Source organism: Mastigoproctus giganteus, chromosome 9 (assembly GCF_048544385.1).
Source record: "Mastigoproctus giganteus isolate SK-2022 chromosome 9, ASM4854438v1, whole genome shotgun sequence".
In the NCBI taxonomy this organism is placed as follows: Eukaryota; Metazoa; Arthropoda; class Arachnida; order Uropygi; family Thelyphonidae; genus Mastigoproctus; species Mastigoproctus giganteus.
The window spans coordinates 197015209-197037005 of NC_143583.1; the positions used below are offsets into that span (position 1 = coordinate 197015209).

Sequence of the window (21797 nt, forward strand, 5' to 3'; positions counted from 1 at the left end):
TTATTCCATTGTATAAGGCAATGGTCAGGCCACACCTAGAGTACTGTATACAGGTCTGGAGGCCTCATTTCAAGAAGGATGTAGAGTTGCTGGAACGAGTACAGAGAAGGGCAACAAGATTAGTGAATGGAACAAAGGGGTGCTCTTACGAAGAAAGGCTTAAGTTTTGCAAATTACAGTGTCTGGAGACTAGGCACCAGCGAGGTGATCTGATAGAGGTGTATAAAGCCTTGAATGGTTTAAGCATGCTCAATGCTGATGGGATTCTTCCTCTAGCTCAGAAAAATCACCTGAGAGGGCATAAATTCAAATTGAGGAAAGACAGATGTAGGATAGACGTGAGGAAATTTGCCTTTAGCCAGCGGGTGGTTGGTTGGTGGAACAGACTTCCATCCCTTGTGGTGGAGGTTGATAGCCTAAATAAGTTTAAGGCTCAGCTGGATAGGTATTTGGAACGAACAGAGGGGTGAAGTGGAAGTGGGTTTTTTTTTTTTTTTTTTTTTGGCTGATGCTGCATAAGCTTGCTTTCTTGCATCAAATGCCTCTACTAATGCTAATGCTAATGCTAAAGTTTGCCTTCAGCCAGCAGGTGGTTGAATAAATTCAAGGAAGAACTAGATAAATTCCAATATTTTTTTAATTTTTTGGCTGATGCTATATAGGCTTGCTTTCTTGCATCATTTGCCTTTACTACTACTACTTAGTAGCTTCTATGATAACTTCCCTGAATACTTTACATATATAATCTGCTGTTTAGAAAATCATCAGTTGCTCCCACTGAAAATAATTTAATAATTGTCTAAGACATTTGCAGTTACCTTTGTTTGCAAAAGCAAAATCCCTTTACCATTGGGTGCCTCTGTAGCCAGGTGGGCAGGAGCGGCAGTGCTTAGCACACGCTTCTTGATTAGACCGGGGTTCGAGCCCGTGACCACCAAATACGGAGGATGCGGAAAGGTCAGGGAATGACCACCGCATATCCCCGGAGCAATATGGCCTTAGTTGCTAATGCTCCTAAAAACCAAATAACAAACAAACAAACCTTTACCATTGACAGTTATCTTTTTAACTAAATCTCTCATCAATATATTATGATCACTGTCATCTAGTGATTCCTTTATCTGGAGATTCTAAATGCACAGAGTTACTGCTAATAGTGAGATCAGGATATTGCACTCTCTTGTTGCCACATGGATAACTTTTTTGCAGCAATAGAAAACAGTCATCCAGTAAATGCAGAAAATTTCTGCTACTGTGTCAACAATCAACCTGGAAGTTCCAGTTAATATCTGGAAAGTTAAATCCCTCCCCCCATTATAATGCATTCTGATTTACAGGCCCATTCTATTTTCTGTTTACTGTTGTTCATTGTTTGTTTTATGTCACGTCTAACTGTCTGAATATTACCCTGACCACCTGTGTCAGCTGGATGCACTACCTTAGATTCTGTGTGCTTCTTAACCAAAAGCTTAGGTCCTACTTGTCCTGTCTGTTGTTTCTGTATAGACTGTATTCACCATATTCAAATTCTGTATCCCCTGTGTATGAATGGTACCATGTTCCTGATGTTTCTACAATGTGTGTTTTTGATGACTTAACCATACTTCAAATTCATCATATTTATTTACTGTTCTCCTAGCATTAATAATGTACAACCATATATTTGTTGTTATTGTTGTTTGATTTTTTAAGGAGCATTAGCAACTAAGGCCATATTGCTCCGGGGATATGCGGTGGTCATTCCCTGACCTTTCCGCATCCTCCGTATTTGGTGGTCATGGGCTCGAACCCCGGTCTAATCAAGACGTGTGTGCTACGCACTGCTGCTCCTGCCCACCTGGCTACGGAGGCACCCATATATTTGTGTGGCGGCTTTTCCCTTTAGTAACTCTAATGCAACCCATATGTTTGTTTCTCCCATGAGGATCACTACAGGCCCTGTGTTTTGCTACACTTTGTAGTAGTAGTAGTAGTAGTAGTAGTAGTAGTAGTGGCATGTGATGCAAGAAAGCAAGTGTATGAGCTTATGCAGCATCAGCCAAAAAAAAAAAAAAAAAAATCACACCATTCCCTCCAAATGCCTGTCCAGTTCCTCCTTAAATTTATTCAACCTATCAACTTCCACAACGACAGATGGAAGTTTGTTCCAGCAATTAGCTGGGTAAAGGCAAATTTCCACACATTTATTCTACATCTGTCCTTTCTTAATTTGAATTTATGCCCCCTTAGGTTCGTAATCTGAACAAGTGGAAGGATCCCATCTGAATTCAGCGTGCTCAACCCATTCAAGGCCTTATACACCTCAATCAGATCACCACGCAAGTGCCTAGTCTCCAGCCACTGCAATTTGCAGAACTTAAGCCTCTCTTGGTAAGAAGATCCCTTCATTCCCCTCACCAATCTTGTTGCCCTTCTCTGTACACGCTCAAGCAAATCGACATCCTCTCAAAAATGAGGTCTCCAGACCTGTACACAGTACTCAAGACATGGCCTGACCATTGCCTTATACAGAGGGACAATCACCTCCTTTTCCATGCTAGAAAAATTCCTATATATCATTGACAAAACCCCATGACCTGCTCTGGCAGCCTGTCTGCATTGCTCAGAAAACGTCATATCTGCCTGCACAATTACTCCCAAGTCTTTTTCATTTTCTACCAACTTAAGTGTAGTACCACACAGTTGGTACGTTTCTCTGGGGTTATTTCTACCCATATGCAGTACTTTGCATTTGTCAAGGTTAAACTTCAGTTGGCACTTCTTAGCCCATCCGCCCAAATTATCTAGATCCTGTTGCAGTAGCACACTGCCATTACTATCATTAACAACCCTGCCAACCTTTGTATCATCTGCAAACTTCGACATTAAGCCTGATATACCTTCATCAATATTATTGATAAATATACAAAACAACAGTGGACCCAACACTGAACCCTGTATGACTCCACTAATAACATTAATCCACGAAGAGCAGCACCCATTGATTACCACCCTCTGTCTTTTCCCACTTAACCATCCTTTTATCCATTGTAGCAACTTACCCTTAATACCATTCTGCTCCAATTTGTACAATAGTCTTTCATGCGCAACAGTGTCAAAAGCTTTCCTGAAATCCAAATATATGATATCAAAATTATTTTTTTGCATCCAGTTCCTTTGTAACCACATCATAATATCTTATCAAATTTGTCAGACAAGACTTTCCCTTAACAAACCCATGCTGTGTCTGAATTATTGCTGCAGTCTTGTCTAGATGATCCTGCAATGCATCTTTAACCAGTAACTCCATTATTTTACCCGGAACAGAAGTTAAACTAACTGGTCTGTAATTACTCGTGTCACCCTTCGATCCCCCTTTGTGAATTGGGGATCCTCCGTGAGAACCTCCCCTGAGTCCAAGGATGCTCTCATAATTATGGCTAAGGGTTTGCTTAGTTGCTTTGCCGCCTCCTTTAATATAACTGAATAGATCCCATCCACTCCAGGTGCTTTTCTTATGTTTAACTTCAACAATTTCTCCTCCACTTTACTCTCAGTTATTACAAAATCGTTAAGTATCCTGCTAGAATTTGATAACCTTCTGCCATTTTCAAACCTTAATAATTCCTCATGTGTGAATATAGATGGAAAATACTCATTCAGTTTGTTTGCTATCTGAGCAGGAGCATCAACAGTTGAACTATCAATCTTAGTTCTCTGATTTGGGTCAGAAGTTGAAAAAATTCTGTGGAATTCTGATCTGATGAAATTAAAGAAAGCAATAAATTTATGTACACAATCATATTTTCTGTAACTTCCATAACAACCTAATAAATTCTATTTAAAAAATTAAGCAATTTAATTAGTTTTTCCTTCTCTTTAGTGTTATTTCTTCAAGAAATAACATTAAAGACACATTATGATGTCTTTTTCTTTATCAAGATAGTTTAATTATGGGCCTGAAATATTAGTTTTTGAACTTAGCAAAATAACATTCTGAAAAATAATAGCATAATTAAACTATCAAAAGTACAGAATAATTCAACTGTCAGAAGTTCTAAATAAATTAGTAATGAATGTTCTTTCTATATAGATAGATAAAGTTGGTGGCACTTTATTTTTTACAACTAAAGGACAAGGTGTTGGGCTGCTATCTGTCAAGATGCGTTACAATGTCATTGAAGATAAACTGTGTAAGGTAATGTAAATAATATTATACTGCTATTTAAATTATGGAATTTTTTTTTTTCTTTATTTTGAGTAATATAAAGAAAAGTTACATTTCAATGTTTGTTAGTTTTATTTTTCAGTTGTCTAAAACTGAAATAAATTTTAGTTATTTAAAAGTGTCAATTTACTGGCCATGTGCAGTTTGTAATTATTTCTAAATTGGCCCAGCAAAAAATTTCTAAATTGGCCAACCAACTGAGATAATAAAAAGAATGTCACACTCTCTGCCTCAGCCACCACCTTGGCAAGTAATTTATACCAGTGATCTTTAACATCCATTCCAAAGAAATGTTTCATGAGATCCAGCCTTGTATTACTTTATTTTGTATTTGGTACTCCCTTTCCTTGCCTCTCATACTAGTGAACATATGCCTTTCTGCTCATTTTGGTGATTCTCTTTGGGGCATTATTTACCTTAAAAAGGTCCCACCTAAGATCCTTGAGGTGTTGTGTTGTCAAGTTTTGCAATCTGCACCTTCTTCGCCATTTCCTATAGAGAAAATGGTTGGTGCCTCTCACCAGCCTGGTTACCCTTCTTTGAAATCTCTCTAAAATATGTGTTTAGATGTGGCTTTCAGACCTCCCTCCCTATCACAAGATGCCTTGGGTGAGTGGGGAAATCCCAAGGCCTCTCAAGATATTTGCAAAGACATATGCAGCTCCTGTGTTAAAATGTATTTTATCTTTACAAAACAAGTTCCAATATAGTTAGGGAATAATGACCTTAATGGCAAACAAGTTCCATTTACCAACTGAGCTATTCTGGGAAAAATTTACTTACATAAGTTTCTTTTAGAGGCTCATAAGTTTAGAATTAATCAACAAAACTCATCATGTAAACCCTGCTGTCATGCCTTGGCAGGCTTACAGACATAATAATATTTTGACACTGATAGTCAGTAATCATCAGTTCTTGTGCCTCAAAATTTTTTGTTTTATTTTGCTACTCATTTTGACAAATATAATATAATACATAATACTGATATACTAATATAATACTGATAATTGGGATTCTGTCAGAAAAAGTAAGTGGACTATTTATCTACTATTTATTTTAGTTGTTGTAATTGTTTACTCTATGATTACTTTTGCTTCAAAGGTGATATTTGTGCATATGTCCACTCTGGTATTCCTTGTTAGAGATTTTCTAATTTAGAATTTCCTTGTTCTCCTTGTTTTTATTACTTCTGGCTTAAAATTTCTCTACCCATTCTGTCAAATTTGTCTATTACATCTATTGTTGTTTAAATATACTAATCACTTGGAACTCTCTTTGTAACTTTCTTTGTAACTCAACTTTCTCCATTCTGATAGTGAAGAAAATTTTCTTGGTGATTTTAATATTACAGCTAAAGCTGGCTTCAGTCTTCTAGTTACATAGCTTCAGCTGGTTGAGATGTTGAAGCTTTGGTTGTTATAATGACCTTGCACAAACTGTCCATTTATTATCAATTTTTTTCTTGCCAACAGCCCTTCAAAGAAAACAGTGAATGTTAGTGATCCTTTAGGCACTTTAGATTCTCTCTCTCTCTCTCTCTCTCAGACACATGTTGTTTGTCATTACAGGAATGTGAAATGAATTTTATTCTTTTCTTTTCTTTGGTTGGATTATTATCTTAAATGTTCAGATTCCAATGTTGGCGTACCTGCCCGGCAACCCAAAGGTCGCGGGTTCGATTCCCGCCTCGGGCTTGGATCAAAGTACTGCAAAAACCTTGGGAGGTGCAATATGGCCACAGAAGCCGATGCGCCAACAACTACCAAATCAAAAAAAAAAAAAAAAAAAATATCCAATGTTGGCAGATCATTGAAATTTGCTCAGATCATTGAAATTATTCTCTTAATGAAATGCTTTATTCTGCATTCACCCTAAAACCTCATCTTATATCTAAACCTCTGTTTTCCAATAAATGTGCCAATGTAGCTTATCACAATTGATTTATATCCAAATTTCCAACTTCATTTTCTGCCTAAAGTAAAGACAATAATTGTAATACAGTTATTAATCAATCCAAACAAAAATTGCTTCTTGTCCAAATGGTAGTCAAGCATTCTGGACTCTTGCCAAAACTTTTGGCTGCAACTTTCTCCCTCTATACTCCCAAATCTGTTACATCTGATAGTTCTATTGCATCCTTAGGTTAAAATAAAGCCAGCTTACTAGCATTTTTACTTTTCTTCTAACTCTTGTATTGATGGTCTAAGTAAATCATTTCTATCCACAGCCAGTGCACTCCATTTAATGCTTCCTGTGGTCTTCTCACAGAAGGATGTTACAAGAATTCTGAACAACTTTGATGCGACAGCAGCTCGACTATGGAGTTACTATGGAGGTCTGAGACAGTATTTAAATTCGATAGGGTGGGACCAACTAATGATGTTACCAACAGCAAATTCAAAATGGGAAGCATTCAAAGAATTAATCTAGGAAGCTACTAGGCTTTTCATACCAACTAAGAAATATTGTTCAAGGTTTAGGCCTAAATGGATGACAGATGAACTAATGAGACATGTGGCAGAGAATAAAAATGCATGGGATACATATAAATTAATGAGTAACATGGAAGCCTATGATAGATATAAGCTGGTTTGTAACCGAGTCACAAAGGAGGTTAGGCAGGCAAAGGATGAAAATAAAAACAGCAAAGAGTTCTTTACTTATGTAAACTCTAGAAAGAAGGGGGATTGATTAGATTGGTCCACTGGATATTGATGGTTCAACTGTTGATGATTCTGCTCAGGTAGCTAACAAACTAAATATGTATTTTGCATCTGCATACACACATGAGGAGTTATTCATGGAGGGGGAATGCCAGAGGTGAATTAAACTCTGGCAGTGAGCCTGATGATGTTTTAGTAATAACTGAGACCAAAGTGGAGGAGAAATTGTTGCAGATAAACATAAGAAAGGCACCTGGGATGGATGGGATCTATCCAGTTATATTAAAGGAGGGAGCAAAGGAAGTAGGCAAAACCTTAGCCATAATTATGAGAGCTTCCTTGGACTCGGGGGTAGTACTCATGGACTGGAGATGTGCAAATGTGACCCCAATTCACAAAGGAGTATCAAAGGATTACACAAGTAATTACAGACCTGTTAGTTTAAGTTCTGTTCCAGGGAAATTTAATGGAGGCACTGGTTAAAGAAACACTGCAGGATCATCTAGACAAGACTTCAGTTATAGCTCGGACACAGCATGGTTTTGTTAAGGGGAAGTCTTGTCTGACCAATTTGATTGGATACTATGATGTGGTCACAAAGCAACTGGATGCAGGGAATACTTTAATATCATATATTTGGATCTTAGAAAGGCCTTTGATACTGTTGCACATGGAAGACTGCTGCACAAATTGGAGCAGTGTGGCATTGGAGGCAAATTGCTGCTATGGATAAAGGGATGGTTGATTGGGAGAAGACAGAGAGTGGTAATCAATGTACACTGCTCTTCGTAGACTAATGTTATTAGTGGAGTCGCTCAGGGTTCAGTGTTGGGTCCATTGTTGTTTTCTGTATTTATTAATGATATTGATGATGGTATATCCGGCTTAATGTCCAAGTTTGCAGACGATACGAAGGTTGGTAGTGGTTGTGAATGACACTAATGACAGTACACTGCTGCAACAGGATCTAGAAAAGTTGAGTAGATGGGCTGAGAGATGGCAACTGAAGTTTAACATTCACAAATGTAAAGTACTGCATATGGGAAGCAGTAACTCCAGAGTAATGTATCAACTGTGTGGTACTACACTGACAGTTGTAGAGAATGGAAAGTTCCTAGGGGTAATTGTGCAGGCAGATATGAAGTTTTCTAAGCAGTGCCGACAGTCTGCAAGGGTAGCTCATGGTGTCTTATCAATGGTATACAGGAATTTTTCTAGCAAGGATAAGGAGGTAATTATCCCCTTGTATAAGGCAATTGTCAGGCCACACCTTGAATACCATATACAGGTATGGAGGCCTCATTTTAGGAAGGATGTAGAGCTGCTCGGGTGAGTGCAGAAGGACAAAAAGATTAGTGAATGGAATAAAGGGTTGTTCTTAAGAAGAAAGGCTTAAGTTTTGCAAATTACAGTGTCTGGAGACTAGGCACCCGCGAGGTGATCTGATTGAGGTGTATAAATCCTTGAATGATTTTAACATGCTCAATTCTGATAGGATTCTTCCTCTTGCTCAGAATAATCGCCTGAGAGGGCATAGATTCAAATTGAGGAAACACAGTTGTAGGATAGATGTGTGGAAGTTTGCCTTTAGGCAGCCTGTGGTTGTTTGCTGGAACAAACTTCCATCTGTCATTGTAGGAATCGATAGCTTAAATATATTCAAGGCAGAACTAGACAAATATTTGGAGTGAGTGGATGGATGAAATTAGAAGATTTTTTTTTGGCTGATGCTAAGCTTGGTTTCTTGCATCATGCCTTTGCTAATGGTAATGCTATATTATAGCCTTACTAGAAATAAAATTTCTTAGCTGAAAAAAGAAAATGTACACCAGCCTATGTGATTAGAAACTTAAAACTACTTATTCACCACATTTAAACCATACAATTCCACTACTATCCACTGCACTACTAGTTACTGATATGATATTCATGCCAAATCACCAATACAAAAGCTGTATGAATATTAAGTCATAACTTACAAAATCTCTAGTTAAATTGAAAAATAAGCTAACAAAACATTACTAGGATTTGTTATATATTTTTGAATTCAATTTAATATGTTAGTTAAGTCAAAAATAGCAGAAATTTCCAAAAAAAAATGTATCCATTTCCAAGAGCTCGAAATTGTTTAAGAGGTAATCGTGTCTCACCAATATGATTGGATATTATAATGCAGTAACAAAGGAACTGGATGAAAAAAGTTATTTGGATTTGTATATTTAGATTTCAGAAATGTTTTAAATATTTTGAGTGCACCTAAAAGACTGCCATACAAGCTGGAGCAATTTGATATTAGGGGAAAGTGCCTGTTGTGGATAAAGGGATGGCTGAGTAGAACAGAGAGTGGTTATCAATAGGCATTGCTCCTCTTGGACTAATATTATTTCTGGAGCCCCCTCCCCTCCATAATAACAATGAGCCGATTCTGCTGGGCTCATTGTTATTTTTAATATTTATTAATGATATTCATGAAGGCTTAATATATAAGTTTGGTGTTGGTACAAAGGTTGGCAGGGTGAATTAATGGTTATCAAAGCACACTACTCCAACGAGACCAAGGAAAAATCAGGCAGATAGGCAAAAAACGGCAGTTGAGATTTAACTGTGAGATTCCAAGAAAACCTACTAATTAGGTGCTACTATACTCAGTAGTAGAAAAGAAAGGAGATCAAGGTGTTATTGTGCAGCCAGATGGGAAGTTTTCTGAGCAGTGCAAACAGCTGCTGGATGGCTCATGAGATTTTGTCAAGGAGTTTGGAAGCCTCATTTTAGGAAGGCTGTGAATCTATTGGAATAGGTGCAGAGAAGAGCAGAGAGATTAGTGAAGGGAACAAAAGGGTGCCCATAATAAGAAAGAGTTCTGAAACTTGCAGTGTCAGAAATCAAGCACATGCACAGGGATGAAGAGCTGATTGATTAGATCTGATCTGATTAAGGCTTGGAATGGATTGAGTATGTTAAATACTAATGGCATTCTTGCTCAGATAGGATACATGGGGGGGTCATAAATTTAAATTGAGGAAGGATGGTAGTAAGGTAGGTGTGCAGAAATTTACCTTCATCCAGTCAGGTGATTGTTGGAACAAACTTCCATCTGGTGTTGTGAAAGTGGGTAATTTGAATCAATGGAAGAACTAGACAGTTCTTAGAGGGGGATGGATAGGTTATGTGAGAATGAATAATTATACAGAGAAATAGAGTGGGCCAGTAAATCAGTGTGTCTTCTAATGGAGGATTTTAACTTCACAGATATAGACTGAAACTTGTGGATTGGTCACTCGTCTGTAATCAAGTCACAAAGGAGGTTAGGAAAGCAAAGGCAGATTATGAAAAATCTTTGGCAAAGGATGCAAAGAAAAAACAGAAAAGACTTTTTTACTTATAGATACTCTAAAAGGAAGGGAATGAATCAGATTGGTCCACTTGATATCAATAGTTTGACTGTAGATGATCATTCTCAAATAGCTGCTAAACTAATGAGTATTTTGCATCTACATTAAAGCATAAGGATTTATTCAAGGAGGAGAGGGCCAGATGTTTATGAAACTCTGACAGGGAGTTATATGATTTTGTAATAACTGAGAGCAAAGTGGAGGAGAAATGTTGAAGTTAAATATAAGAAAGGTACCTGCAGTAGATGGGATCTATCCAGTTATATTAAAGGATGTGGCAAAGGAAGTAAGCAAACCCTTAGCCATAATTATGAGAGCATCCTTGGACTCAGGGGAAGTATCCATAGACAGGAGATGTGCAAATGTATCTCCAGTTCACAAATGGGGATCAAACGGGGACACAAGTAATTATAGACCTGTTAGTTTGACTTCTGTTCTGGAGAAAATAATGGAGTCACTGGTTAAAGAAGCATTTCAGGATCATTTAGACAAGACAGCAGTAATAATGCAGACAGAGCATGGGTTTGTCAAGGGGGAAGTCTTGTCTGACAAATTTGATTGAATGGTACAATGTGGTCACAAAGGAACTGGTTGCAAAAAATAATTTTGATATCATATACTTGGATTTCAGGAAAGCATTTAATACTGTTGCATATGGAAGACTGCTGTACAAATTGGAGCAGTGTGGCATTTATGGTAAGTTGTTGCAATGGATAAAAGGATGGTTGAGTGGGAGAAGACAGAGTGGTAATCAACGGGTTCTTCTCTATGTGGACATGATATTATTGGTGTCCCTCAGTGTTCGGTGTTGCACCCATTGTTGTTTTGTATATTTATCAATGATATTGATGAAGTTATGTCAAGCTTGATGTCAAAGTTTGGAGATGATACAGAGGTTGGCAGGGTTGTTAATAACAGTAATGACAATGCTGCTGCAACAGGATCTGGAAAAGTTGGGTAGATGGATTGAGAAGTGGCAACGGAAGTTTAACATTGACAAATGCAAAGTACTGCATATGGATAGCAGTAGCCCCAGAGAAATGTACCAACTATGTGGTGTTACACTCAGGGTAATGGAGAATGAAAGAGACCTGGCGGTAATGTGCAGTCAGATATGAAGTTTTCTGAGCAGTGTAGACAGACTGCCAGAGTAGGTCATGGTGTCTTGTCAATAATATACAGGAATTTTTCTAGCAGGGATAAGGAGGTGATTATCCCCTTGTATGAGGGTGGTTCAATAAAGAATTGCCCTGACTTAGCTGCAGAGGTGCTAGTCTGTTGATTCTTGCCACAGGTTTTAGTCCTTCTCTACGTAGCCACCGTGCTGATTTACACATTTTTCCCATCAATGGATGAGGCTGGATGATTGTTCTTTAAACCATGACTCTGTTGCAGAAATGAGTGTCTCATCATCAGGGAAGTGGGTCCCCCAAAGAAATGATTTGAGGGAAGAAAACAAGACATCTGATGGTGAAGCTCAGGTGAGTAGGCTGGATAGGGTAGTATTTCCTATCCACAAGTGGCCGCTTGTGTTGTTGCAAAGTTTCAGAAGTGTGAACTGCTGCATTGTCTTTGAAACATTCTCACACCTTTGGACAGCATGCCACACCTACATGTTTTGGTTTTCTCTCGTAATTTTGTGATTAAGTCGGCATAATAGGCACCTATAATTGTTATACCTTTCAGCAGGTAATCAGTCATTATTACGCCTTTCTCATCCCAAAACACTGTCAGCAAGACCATTCCTGCTGACGCTTGGACCCTTGCCTTCTGGGGGGGGGGACCGTGATGTCGCCATTCCATGGACTGCTTTTTACTTTCAGGGTCAAAATGGTGTATCCAACTTTAATCCTGAGTGATTAGATGAGAGAAAAAATCGTCCACATTTTTTTGGCACAGGGCTAACAACTCTTGTGATTTCTGTTGTCGTTCAGCCTTCTGGAAACCAGTCAATAATCGGGGAATCCATCTAGCACTCAATTTCCATAAATGGAGTTGGTCATGAAGGACTGTTTCAACAGAGCCCACACTAAACTTCAACTCCTGGGACAATTCACGCACAGATATCCAGCAATCTTCCATGATTAACGACTTCACTTTCTGATCATGCTATCATCAATGGCTGAATAGGGATGACCTGGAATGGGCTCAGATTCTACCAATGTCCAACCACACCTAAACTATCTATGGCAGTGCTTCACAATGCCATAGGATGGGGCTTCATCCTTATATACAGCAGTCATCTCCTTGTGGATTTCTTTAGGAGGTTTCCCCTTCAAGAACAGATATTGGATTACAGTTCTGGCTTCAACTTTGTCCATGATGCTACTTCATCTCTTACATTCAGCTCTGAAGAGAAACACAAATTAAGACACAGAGCTGAAATTTTACACCTTTAGTACAGATATGTATGATGCCACACACAAAATATCATTACTCTGTGATATGTGGAAGTAGGTTAGGGCGATTCTTTATTGAACCAACCTCGTATAAAGCAGTGGTCAGGCTACACCTTAAGTACTGTATAAAGGTCTTTAGGCCTCATTTTAGGAAGGATGTAGAGTTGCTAGAACAAGTACAGAGAAGAGCAAAAAGACTGGTGAAGGGAACAAAGGGGGTGCTCTTATGAAGAAAGGCTTAAGTTCTGCAAATTGCAGCTTCTGGATACTAGGCACCTCCGAGGCGATCTGATTGAGGTGTAGAAGGCCTTGAATGGATTGAGCAGGCTCAATGCTGATGGGATTCTTCCTCTTGCTCAGATTACAAACCTGAGGGGGCATAGATTGAAATCGAGGAAAGACTGTTGTAGAATAGATGTGTGGGAGTTTGCCTTTAGCCAGCCGGTAGTTGATTGCTGGAACAACTTCGATCTGTTGTTATGGAAGTTGATAGCTTAATATAAATTCAAGACAGAACTAGACAAACAGTTGGAATGAATTAATCAGTGAAATGGGAAGGGTTGTTTTTTTTTTTTTTTTTTTTGGTTGATGCTGGCCAAAGAAATAAAAGCAGATGGGCCTATTATATATATATAAAATAAGACAGTTCTGAAGCTTGAAGTATAAGCTTGCTTTCTCACATCATGTGCCTCTACTAATGCTAATTGTTTTTTTTTTTTTTTTTCTCTGCTGATGATGTATAAGCTTGCTTTTTTGCATAATTTTCCACTGCTAATACTAAAGTATATTGTAATAGTCTTTCTTTCATATTATGTTCAATGTAAGCTGTCTTTTTAGTTTCTTCAGAACTGTCTTCTTTTATATATATATATATATATATATATATATAGCATTAGCATTAGTAGAGGTATATGATGCAAGAAAGCAAGCTTATTCAGCATCAGCCAAAAAAAAAAAAAAACAAAAAAAAACACACCACTCCCATTTCACCCCTCCGTTCGTTCGAAATACATGTCCAGTTGAGCCTTAAATTTGTTTAGACTATCAACTTCAACAACAAGTGATGGAAATTGGTTCCACCAACCAACCACCCGCTGGCCAAAGGCAAATTTCCACACATCTATCCGACATCCGTCCTTCCTCAATTTGAATTTATGCCCTCTGAGGTGATTATTCTGAGCAAGTGGAAGAATCCCATTGGAATTGAGCATGCTCAAACTATTCAAAGCCTTATACACCTCTATCAGATCACCTCGCCGGTGCCTAGTCTCCAGACTCGGTAATTTGTAAAACTTAAGCGTTTCTTCGTAAGAGCAACCCTTTGTTCCATTCACTAATCTTGTTGCCCTTCTCTGTACCCGTTCCAGCAGCTCTACATCGTTCTTGAAATGAGGCCTCCAGACCTGTATACAGTACTCAAGATGTAGCCTAACCATTGCCTTATACAAGGGAATAATCACCTCCTTATTCCTGCTAGAAAAATTCCTGTATATCATTGACAAGACACCATGAGCTACTCTTGCAGCTCGTCTGCACTGCTCAGAGAACTTCATATCTGCCTGCACAATTACCCCCAGGTCCTTTTCATTCTCCACCACTGTCAGTGTAGTACCGCAGAGTTGATATGTTGCTCTGGGGTTACTGTTTCCCATATGTAGTACTTTACATTTAGCATTAGCATTAGTAGAGGCATATGATGCAAGAAAGCAAGCTTATTCAGCATCAGCAAAAAAAATACAAAAAACACACCACTCCCAATTCACCCCTCCATTCGTTCGAAATACCTGTCCAGTTGAGCCTTAAATTTGTTTAGGCTATCAACTTCAACAACAAGTGATGGAAGTCGGTTCCACCAACCAACTACCCGCTGGCCAAAGGCAAATTTCCGCACATCTATCGGACATCCGTCCTTCCTCAATTTGAATTTATGCCCTCTGAGGTGATTATTCTGAGCAAGAGGAAGAATCCCATTGGCATTGAGCATGCTCAGACCATTCAAAGCCTTATACACCTCTATCAGATCACCTCGCCGGTGCCTAGTCTCCAGACTCTGTAATTTGCAAAACTTAAGCCTTTCTTCGTAAGAGCAACCCTTTGTTCCATTCACTAATCTTGTTGCCCTTCTCTGTACCCGTTCCAGCAGCTCTTCATCCTTCTTGAAATGAGGCCTCCAGACCTGTATACAGTACTCAAGATGTGGCCTAACCATTGCCTTATACCAGGGAATAATCACCTCCTTATCCCTGCTAGAAAAATTCCTGTATATCATTGACAAGACACCATGAGCTACTCTTGCAGCTCGTCTGCACTGCTCAGAGAACTTCATATCTGCCTGCACAATTACCCCCAGGTCCTTTTCATTCTCCACCACTGTCAGTGTAGTACCGCAGAGTTGATACGTTGCTCTGGGGTTATTGTTTCCCATATGTAGTACTTTACATTTGTCAATGTTAAACTTCATTTGCCACCTCTCAGCCCATCTGTTCAACCTTTCCAGATCCTGTTGCAGCAGCATAGCGTCAGTAGTGTCCTTAACAACCCTGCCAACCTTTGTATCATCTGCAAACTTGGTCATTAAACTTAATATACCATCATCAATATCATTCATAAACACCGAAAACAACAACGGACCCAACACTAAACCCTGAGGAACTCCACTAATAACATTAGTCCACGTTGAGCAGTGTCCATTGATTACCACTCTCTGTCTTCTGCCACTCAACCATCCCCTCATCCATAGCAGCAATTTGCCTCCAACGCCACACTGCTCCAATTTGTGCAGCAGTCTTCCATGTGCAACAGTATCAGAAGCCTTTCTAAGATCCAAATATATGATATTAAAGTATTCCCTGCATCCAGTTGCTTTGTGACTACATCATAGTATCCAATCAAATTGGTCAGGCAAGACCTGCCCTTAACAAAACCATGCTGCGTCTGAGCTATAACTGAATTCTTGTCTAGATGATCCTGCAGTGCTTCTTTAACCAGTGCCTCCATTATTTTTCCTGGAACAGAAGTTAAACTAACAGGTCTATAATTACTTTTGTCAGCCTTTGATCCTCCTTTGTGAATTGGGGTTACATTTGCACATCTCCAGTCTATGGGTATCTCCCCTGAGTCCAAAGAAGCTCTCATAATTATGGCTAGGGGTTTGCTTACTTCCTTTGCTGCATCCTTTAATATAACTGGATAGATTCCAGCCCCCCCAGGTGCCTTTTTTATGTTTATCCTCAACAATCTCTCCTCCACTTTCCTCTCAGTTATTACAAAATCATCTAGCTCACTGCCAATGTTTACTTTACCTACGTCATTCTCCTTCCTGAATAACTCCTCATGTGTGAATGTAGATGCAAAATACTCGTTTAGATTGTTAGCCACCTTAGCAGGATCCTCAACTGTTGAACCATCAATCCAGTGGACCAATCTGATTTATCCCTTTCCTTCTTGAGTTTAAATAGGTAAAGAACTCTTTTCTGTTTTTCTTTGCATCCTTTGCCAAAGAGTTTTCGTAGTCTGCCTTTGCCTGTCTAATCTCCTTTGTGACTTGGTTACAGACCAACTTATATCTATTATAGGCTTCCATGTCGCCCATTAATTTGTATGTATCCCATGAATTTTTCTTCTCTGCCACATGTCTCATTAGTTCATCTGACAACCATTTATTCCTAAACCTTGAACAATATTTCTTAGTTGGTATGTAAAGCCTGGTAGTTTCCAAGATTAGTTCCTTGAATGCTTCCCATTTTGAGTTTGCTGTTGGTAACATCATCAGTTGGTCCCACTGTACAGAATTTAAATACAGTCTCAGACCATCATAGTCGCCTTTACGAAAACAAAAACCCTTCCCTTTACCTCTGATCCTAGTTACCTCCTTGAGTAAATCCCACTTCAACACACTGTGATCACTGCCACCTAGTGGTTCATTTATCTGCAGATTCTTAATGCATGAAGAATCACTACTGATAATCAGATCAAGAGTATTGCTCCCTCTTGTTGCCTCACGAACATGTTGATGTAGAAAACAATCATCCAATAAATCCACAAAAGCCTGGCTAGTGTGTGAGTGACCAACCCACAAATTGCAGTCAGTATCTTCGAAATTAAAATCCCCCATTATAAGACTCTCTGATTTACTGGCCCACTCCATTTCCCTGTACAATATCTTATTATACTCATCAGAGTCATTAGGCCTATGGCACACTCCTATTCTCAATTTTGATTTCCCTATGCTTATGTCACACCAAACTGACTCGACACTGCCCTGTCCATCGATGTCGACTAGCTTCACTTCCTTGGATTTTATGTGTTTCTTAACTAATAGCATAACCCCTCCTCCTCCCCTCCTGTCCGGTCTATCTTTCTATACACATTGTATTCCCCAAATTCCAGTTCCGCATTCCTAATATCTGTGTGACACCACGTCTCTGATATCCCAACAATATCTGCCTTTGATGTTTTGAGCAATACCTCAAATTCATCAAATTTATTTACCAAACTCCTAGCATTGGTGTACACGCAAGTATGCATGCACCTGTTTCTATTCTTAGCTACCCTAACACAACCCATGTGTTTACTTGTACCGCAATGACTCCCAGTAGTCTCTGAAATATCCTGCATCTTGTTTTTCAGGCTTCTGCTCGTTTCAATAGAAGCAGTGCAAGAATCACTTCCACCTCTGCCAGTGGCTACTGTTAATCTATTAGTCCTTGTATCCCTCCAACTAGCAGTTTTCCGACCCACCTAACACTGCCTCGACAGCATCAGCAAAAATTCTTGCACCCTTTCTATTTAAGTGTATCCCATCCCTGTAGAAGCAGTCTCTCCTGTTAGGAAGTACAGATCAGGCTGAAAAAAATTCTACCCCTTGAGCCTTGCACAATCCCTCCAGGGCCGAATTGATCGACAAGGCTATAATAGGTCCATCTTCTTTTATTTCTTCAGTACCATTTCCACATTCAGTTTATAATAATTAACATTTTAGTAACATTTCTAGTAATTAAACAGAATAGTTCTGGGTTCAAGAGTAACCTGTGCGGCTGCAGCTATTTTGCAGCTCCTGGAGAGAGAAGTTTTTTCTGATTTATTTTTTGTTTTACTAGCTTAAATTGGCATATTTACTTATTTTCTAGAGTAGTTTTATATTCCTAGTTACGATACTTAGTTTAAAGTTTAACTTGATAGAGATTTTGTGGGTATTACTTAGTATCGGTAACGGTATCAAATCCACGTGTTACAAATAGCAGCTCCGTTGAACGAGAGGTTTTTAACCGTATTTATCTGTTAAAAACTATAGACCCAGTAAGAATCCTTAGTTTATTATAAATTGAGACAGCGAGATTTGGAAGTTAATCAGTACTTAAGAGTCCATAGAACTACCATTCGTAATTACCGTTGTAACACAATACAGTATATCAGGGATTCGATAGCATTAGCTTGTATAGTATAGTGCATAATATAATATTGTCAATTAATCAGTAAATCTATTAATCTTGTTAAACTTCATTGTCAATTAAATTGTACTTTTAACTATATATATATAACGACTTAGAGTACAAACGTAACAAATAATTAATACATAACTTGATACGGAAGTTATATAAAGGGAACTTGTAGATAACACTCGATACTGAAAAATAAATGTAGCGTTATAGCTGTGTTAGGATACAAGTTTAAGGTTTTAATTTTGTTCTGAAATTGTAATTTTATTGACAGTAAATCGAAATCATGACTCAAACCAGAGCAGCAAAGCAAAAGGCTCAAGCTAATGGGAGTGCTGTGGCTCAGGGGAGAACTGAGGGGGGCAGTTGCCCTCTGAATCACAGCCTTTTAAGATGCACTGTTTGCTTGATGTTTGCGGAGCAATCGGGTACGGGACATGATACTGCCATGGGGGATGTCTTTGTGTGTGCATGATGCAAGGAGAGCAAGGAAACTAGGGCGACAACTCTGCGTTGTTGTGGGCCTATATGAGACCTTGAAGGACAGGGTGGATGCCCACGAAGGAAATAAATTGAGGGGCCCATCAAGCTCTCAGCTGCCCACATCAATGCCAGAGCTTGAACTTGGTCATCTTGCAACACAGAGGCAGCCCCCAAGGCAGAATCTGCTGGTCCCACAGGAACTAGTAGTTGTAGGTGACTCTGTTGTCAGGGAAACGGGGAACATGCTTTGTAAAAAGGATAGGTGGAACAGGACCAGGGTATGTCTGCCAGGGGCAAAGGTTGATGACGTTGTAGAGTGGATATTATCTTTTAAGGGGCACAAAAGGTGATATAGTTGTACACGTTGGCACAAATGATATTAAGAGTAGGAGACCAGCGGAATTACTTAACAAGTACAGGTCACTGTTGAAAAAAAGCCGTGAAGTAGGGTTGAATTTGAAAGTGTCTGCAATTCTGCCCAGACACGATAGGAGGGAGTATATGATGAGAGCCTTGTCGATCAATTCGTCCCTGGAAAGATTGTGCAAGGCTCAAGGGGTACAATTTTTTTCAGCCTGGACTGTACTTGTTAACAGGAGAGATTGCTTCTACAGGGATAGGATACACTTAAATAGAACGGGTGCAAGAATATTTGCTGATGCTATCGAGGCAGTGTTAGGTGGGTCGGAAAACTGCTAGCTTGGGGGGAGACAAAGACTAATAGATTAACAGTAGCCACTGGCAGAGGTGAAAGAGATTCTTGCACTGCTTCTATTGAGAGTAGGAGTGTGCTATAGGCCTAATGACTCTGATTAGTATAATAAGATACTGTACAGGGAAATAGAATGGGCCAGTAAACCAGAGAGTCTTATAATGGAGGATTTTAATTTCCCAGATATTGACTGGAATTTGTGGGTTGGTCACTCACACACTAGCCAGGCTTTTGTGGATTTATTGGATGATTGTTTTCTACACCAGCATATTCGGAAGGCAACTAGAGGGAGTAATACTCTTGATCTGATTATCAGTAGTGATTCTTCATGCATTAAGAATCTGCAGATAAATGAACCACTAGGTGGCAGTGATCACAGTGTTCTGAAGTGGGATTTACTCAAGGAGGTAACTACCATCAGAGGTAAAGGGAAGGGTTTTTGCTTTCGTAAAGGCGACTATGATGGTCTGAGACAGTATTTAAATTTTATACAGTGGGACCAACTGATGATGTTACCAACAGCAAATTCAAAATGGGAAGCATTCAAGGAACTAATCTTGGAGGCTACCAGGCTTTACATACCAACCAAGAAATAGTGTTCAAGGTTCAGGCCTAAATGGTTGTCAGATGAACTAATGAGACATATGGCAGAGAAGAAAAATTCATGGGATACATACAAATTAATGGGTGACATGGAAGCCTATGATAGATATAAGTTGGTCTGTAACCAAGTCACAAAGGTGATTAGGCAGGCAAAGGCAGATTATGAGAAATCCTTGGCAAAGGATGCAAAGAAAAACAGAAAAGAGTTCTTTACCTATTTAAACTCAAAAAGGAAAGGGATGAATTAGATTGGTCCACTGGATGTTGATGGTTCAACATTTGAGGATCCTGCTCAGGTGGCTAACAATCTAAACAAGTATTTTGCATCTACATTTACACAGGAGTTATTCAGGAAGGGGAATGTGGTAGGTGAAGTAAACTCTGGCAGTGAGCTAGATGATTTTCTAATAACTGAGAGGAAAGTGGAGGAGAAATTGTTGAGGATAAACATAAAAAAGGCACCCGGGGTGGATGGGATCTATCCAGTTATATTAAAGGAGGCAGCAAAGGAAGTAAGCAAATCCCTAGCCATAATTATGAGAGCTTCTTTGGACTCAGGGGAGGTACCCATAGACTGGAGATATGCAAATGTGACCCCAATTCACAAAGGAGGATCAAAGGCTGACACAAGTAATTACAGACCTGTTAGTTTAACTTTGGTTCCAGGAAAATTAATGGAGGCACTGGTTAAAGAAGCACTGCAGGATCATCTAGACAAGAGTTCAGTTATAGCTCAGACACAGCATGGTTTTGTTAAGGGCAGGTCTTGTCTGACCAATTTGATTGGATACTATGATGTAGTCACAAAAGAACTGAATGCAGGGAATAACTTTGATATTATATATTTGGATCTTAGAAAAGTTTTGATACTGTTGTGCATGGAAGACTGCTGCACAAATTGGAGCAGTGTGGCATTGGAGGCAAATTGCTGCTATGGATAAAGGGATGGTTGAGTGGCAGAAGACAGAGAGTGGTAATCAGTGGACACTGCTCAACGTGGACTAATGTTATTAGTGGAGTTCCTCAGGATTCAGTGTTTGTTCCATTGTTGTTTTCTGTATTTATAAATGATATTGATGATGGTATATCAAGCTTAATGTCCAAGTTTGCAGACGATACAAAGATTGACAGGGTTGTTGAGGACACTACTGATGCTGTGCTGCTACAACAGGATCTGGAAAGGTTGAGCAGATGGGCTGAGAGGTGGCACATGAAGTTTAACATTGACAAATGTAAAGTACTACATATGGGAAACAGTAACCCCAGATGATCAACGTATCAACTCTGTGGTACTACGCTGACAGTGGTAGAGAATGAAAAGGACCTGGGGGTAATTGTGCAGGCAGATATGAAGTTCTCTGAGCAGTGCAGACGAGCTGCAAGAGTTGCTCATGGTGTCTTGTCAATGATATACAGGAATTTTTCTAGCAGGGATAGGGATGTGATTATTCCATTGTATAAGGCATTGGTTAGGCCACACCTTGAGTACTGTATACAGGTCTGGAGGCCTAATTTCAAGAAGGATGTAGAGCTGCTGGAACGAGTACAGAGAAGGGCAACAAGATTAGTGAATGGAACAAAGGGTTGCTCTTACGAAGAAAGGCTTAAGTTTTGCAAATTACAGAGTCTGGACACTAGGCATCGGCAGGTGATGTGATAGAGGTGTATAAGGCTTTGAATGGCTTGAGCATGCTCAGTACCGATGGAATTCTTCCTCTTGCTCAGAATAATCGCCTGAGAGGGCATAAATTCAAATTGAGGAAGGAAGGATGTCGGATAGATATGTGGAAATTTGCCTTTAGCCAGCGGGCAGTTGGTTTGTGGAATAGACTTCCATCACTTGTTGTTGAAGTTGATAGCCTAAACAAATTTAAGGCTCAGCTGGACAGGTATTTCGAAC

General features: G+C 39.2%; 1 protein-coding gene across 1 annotated transcript in view; it reads left to right on the plus strand.

Moving 5' to 3' along the window:
* The window catches only part of LOC150081006 (venom factor-like), a 785003-nt gene that overhangs the window by 546607 nt on the left and 216599 nt on the right, over positions 1–21797 (plus strand). The window contains exon 30 of the mRNA XM_090382066.1: positions 4073–4177. Coding sequence (XP_090238192.1) covers positions 4073–4177 — 105 coding nt within the window. The remainder of the gene's footprint in view (positions 1–4072; positions 4178–21797) is intronic.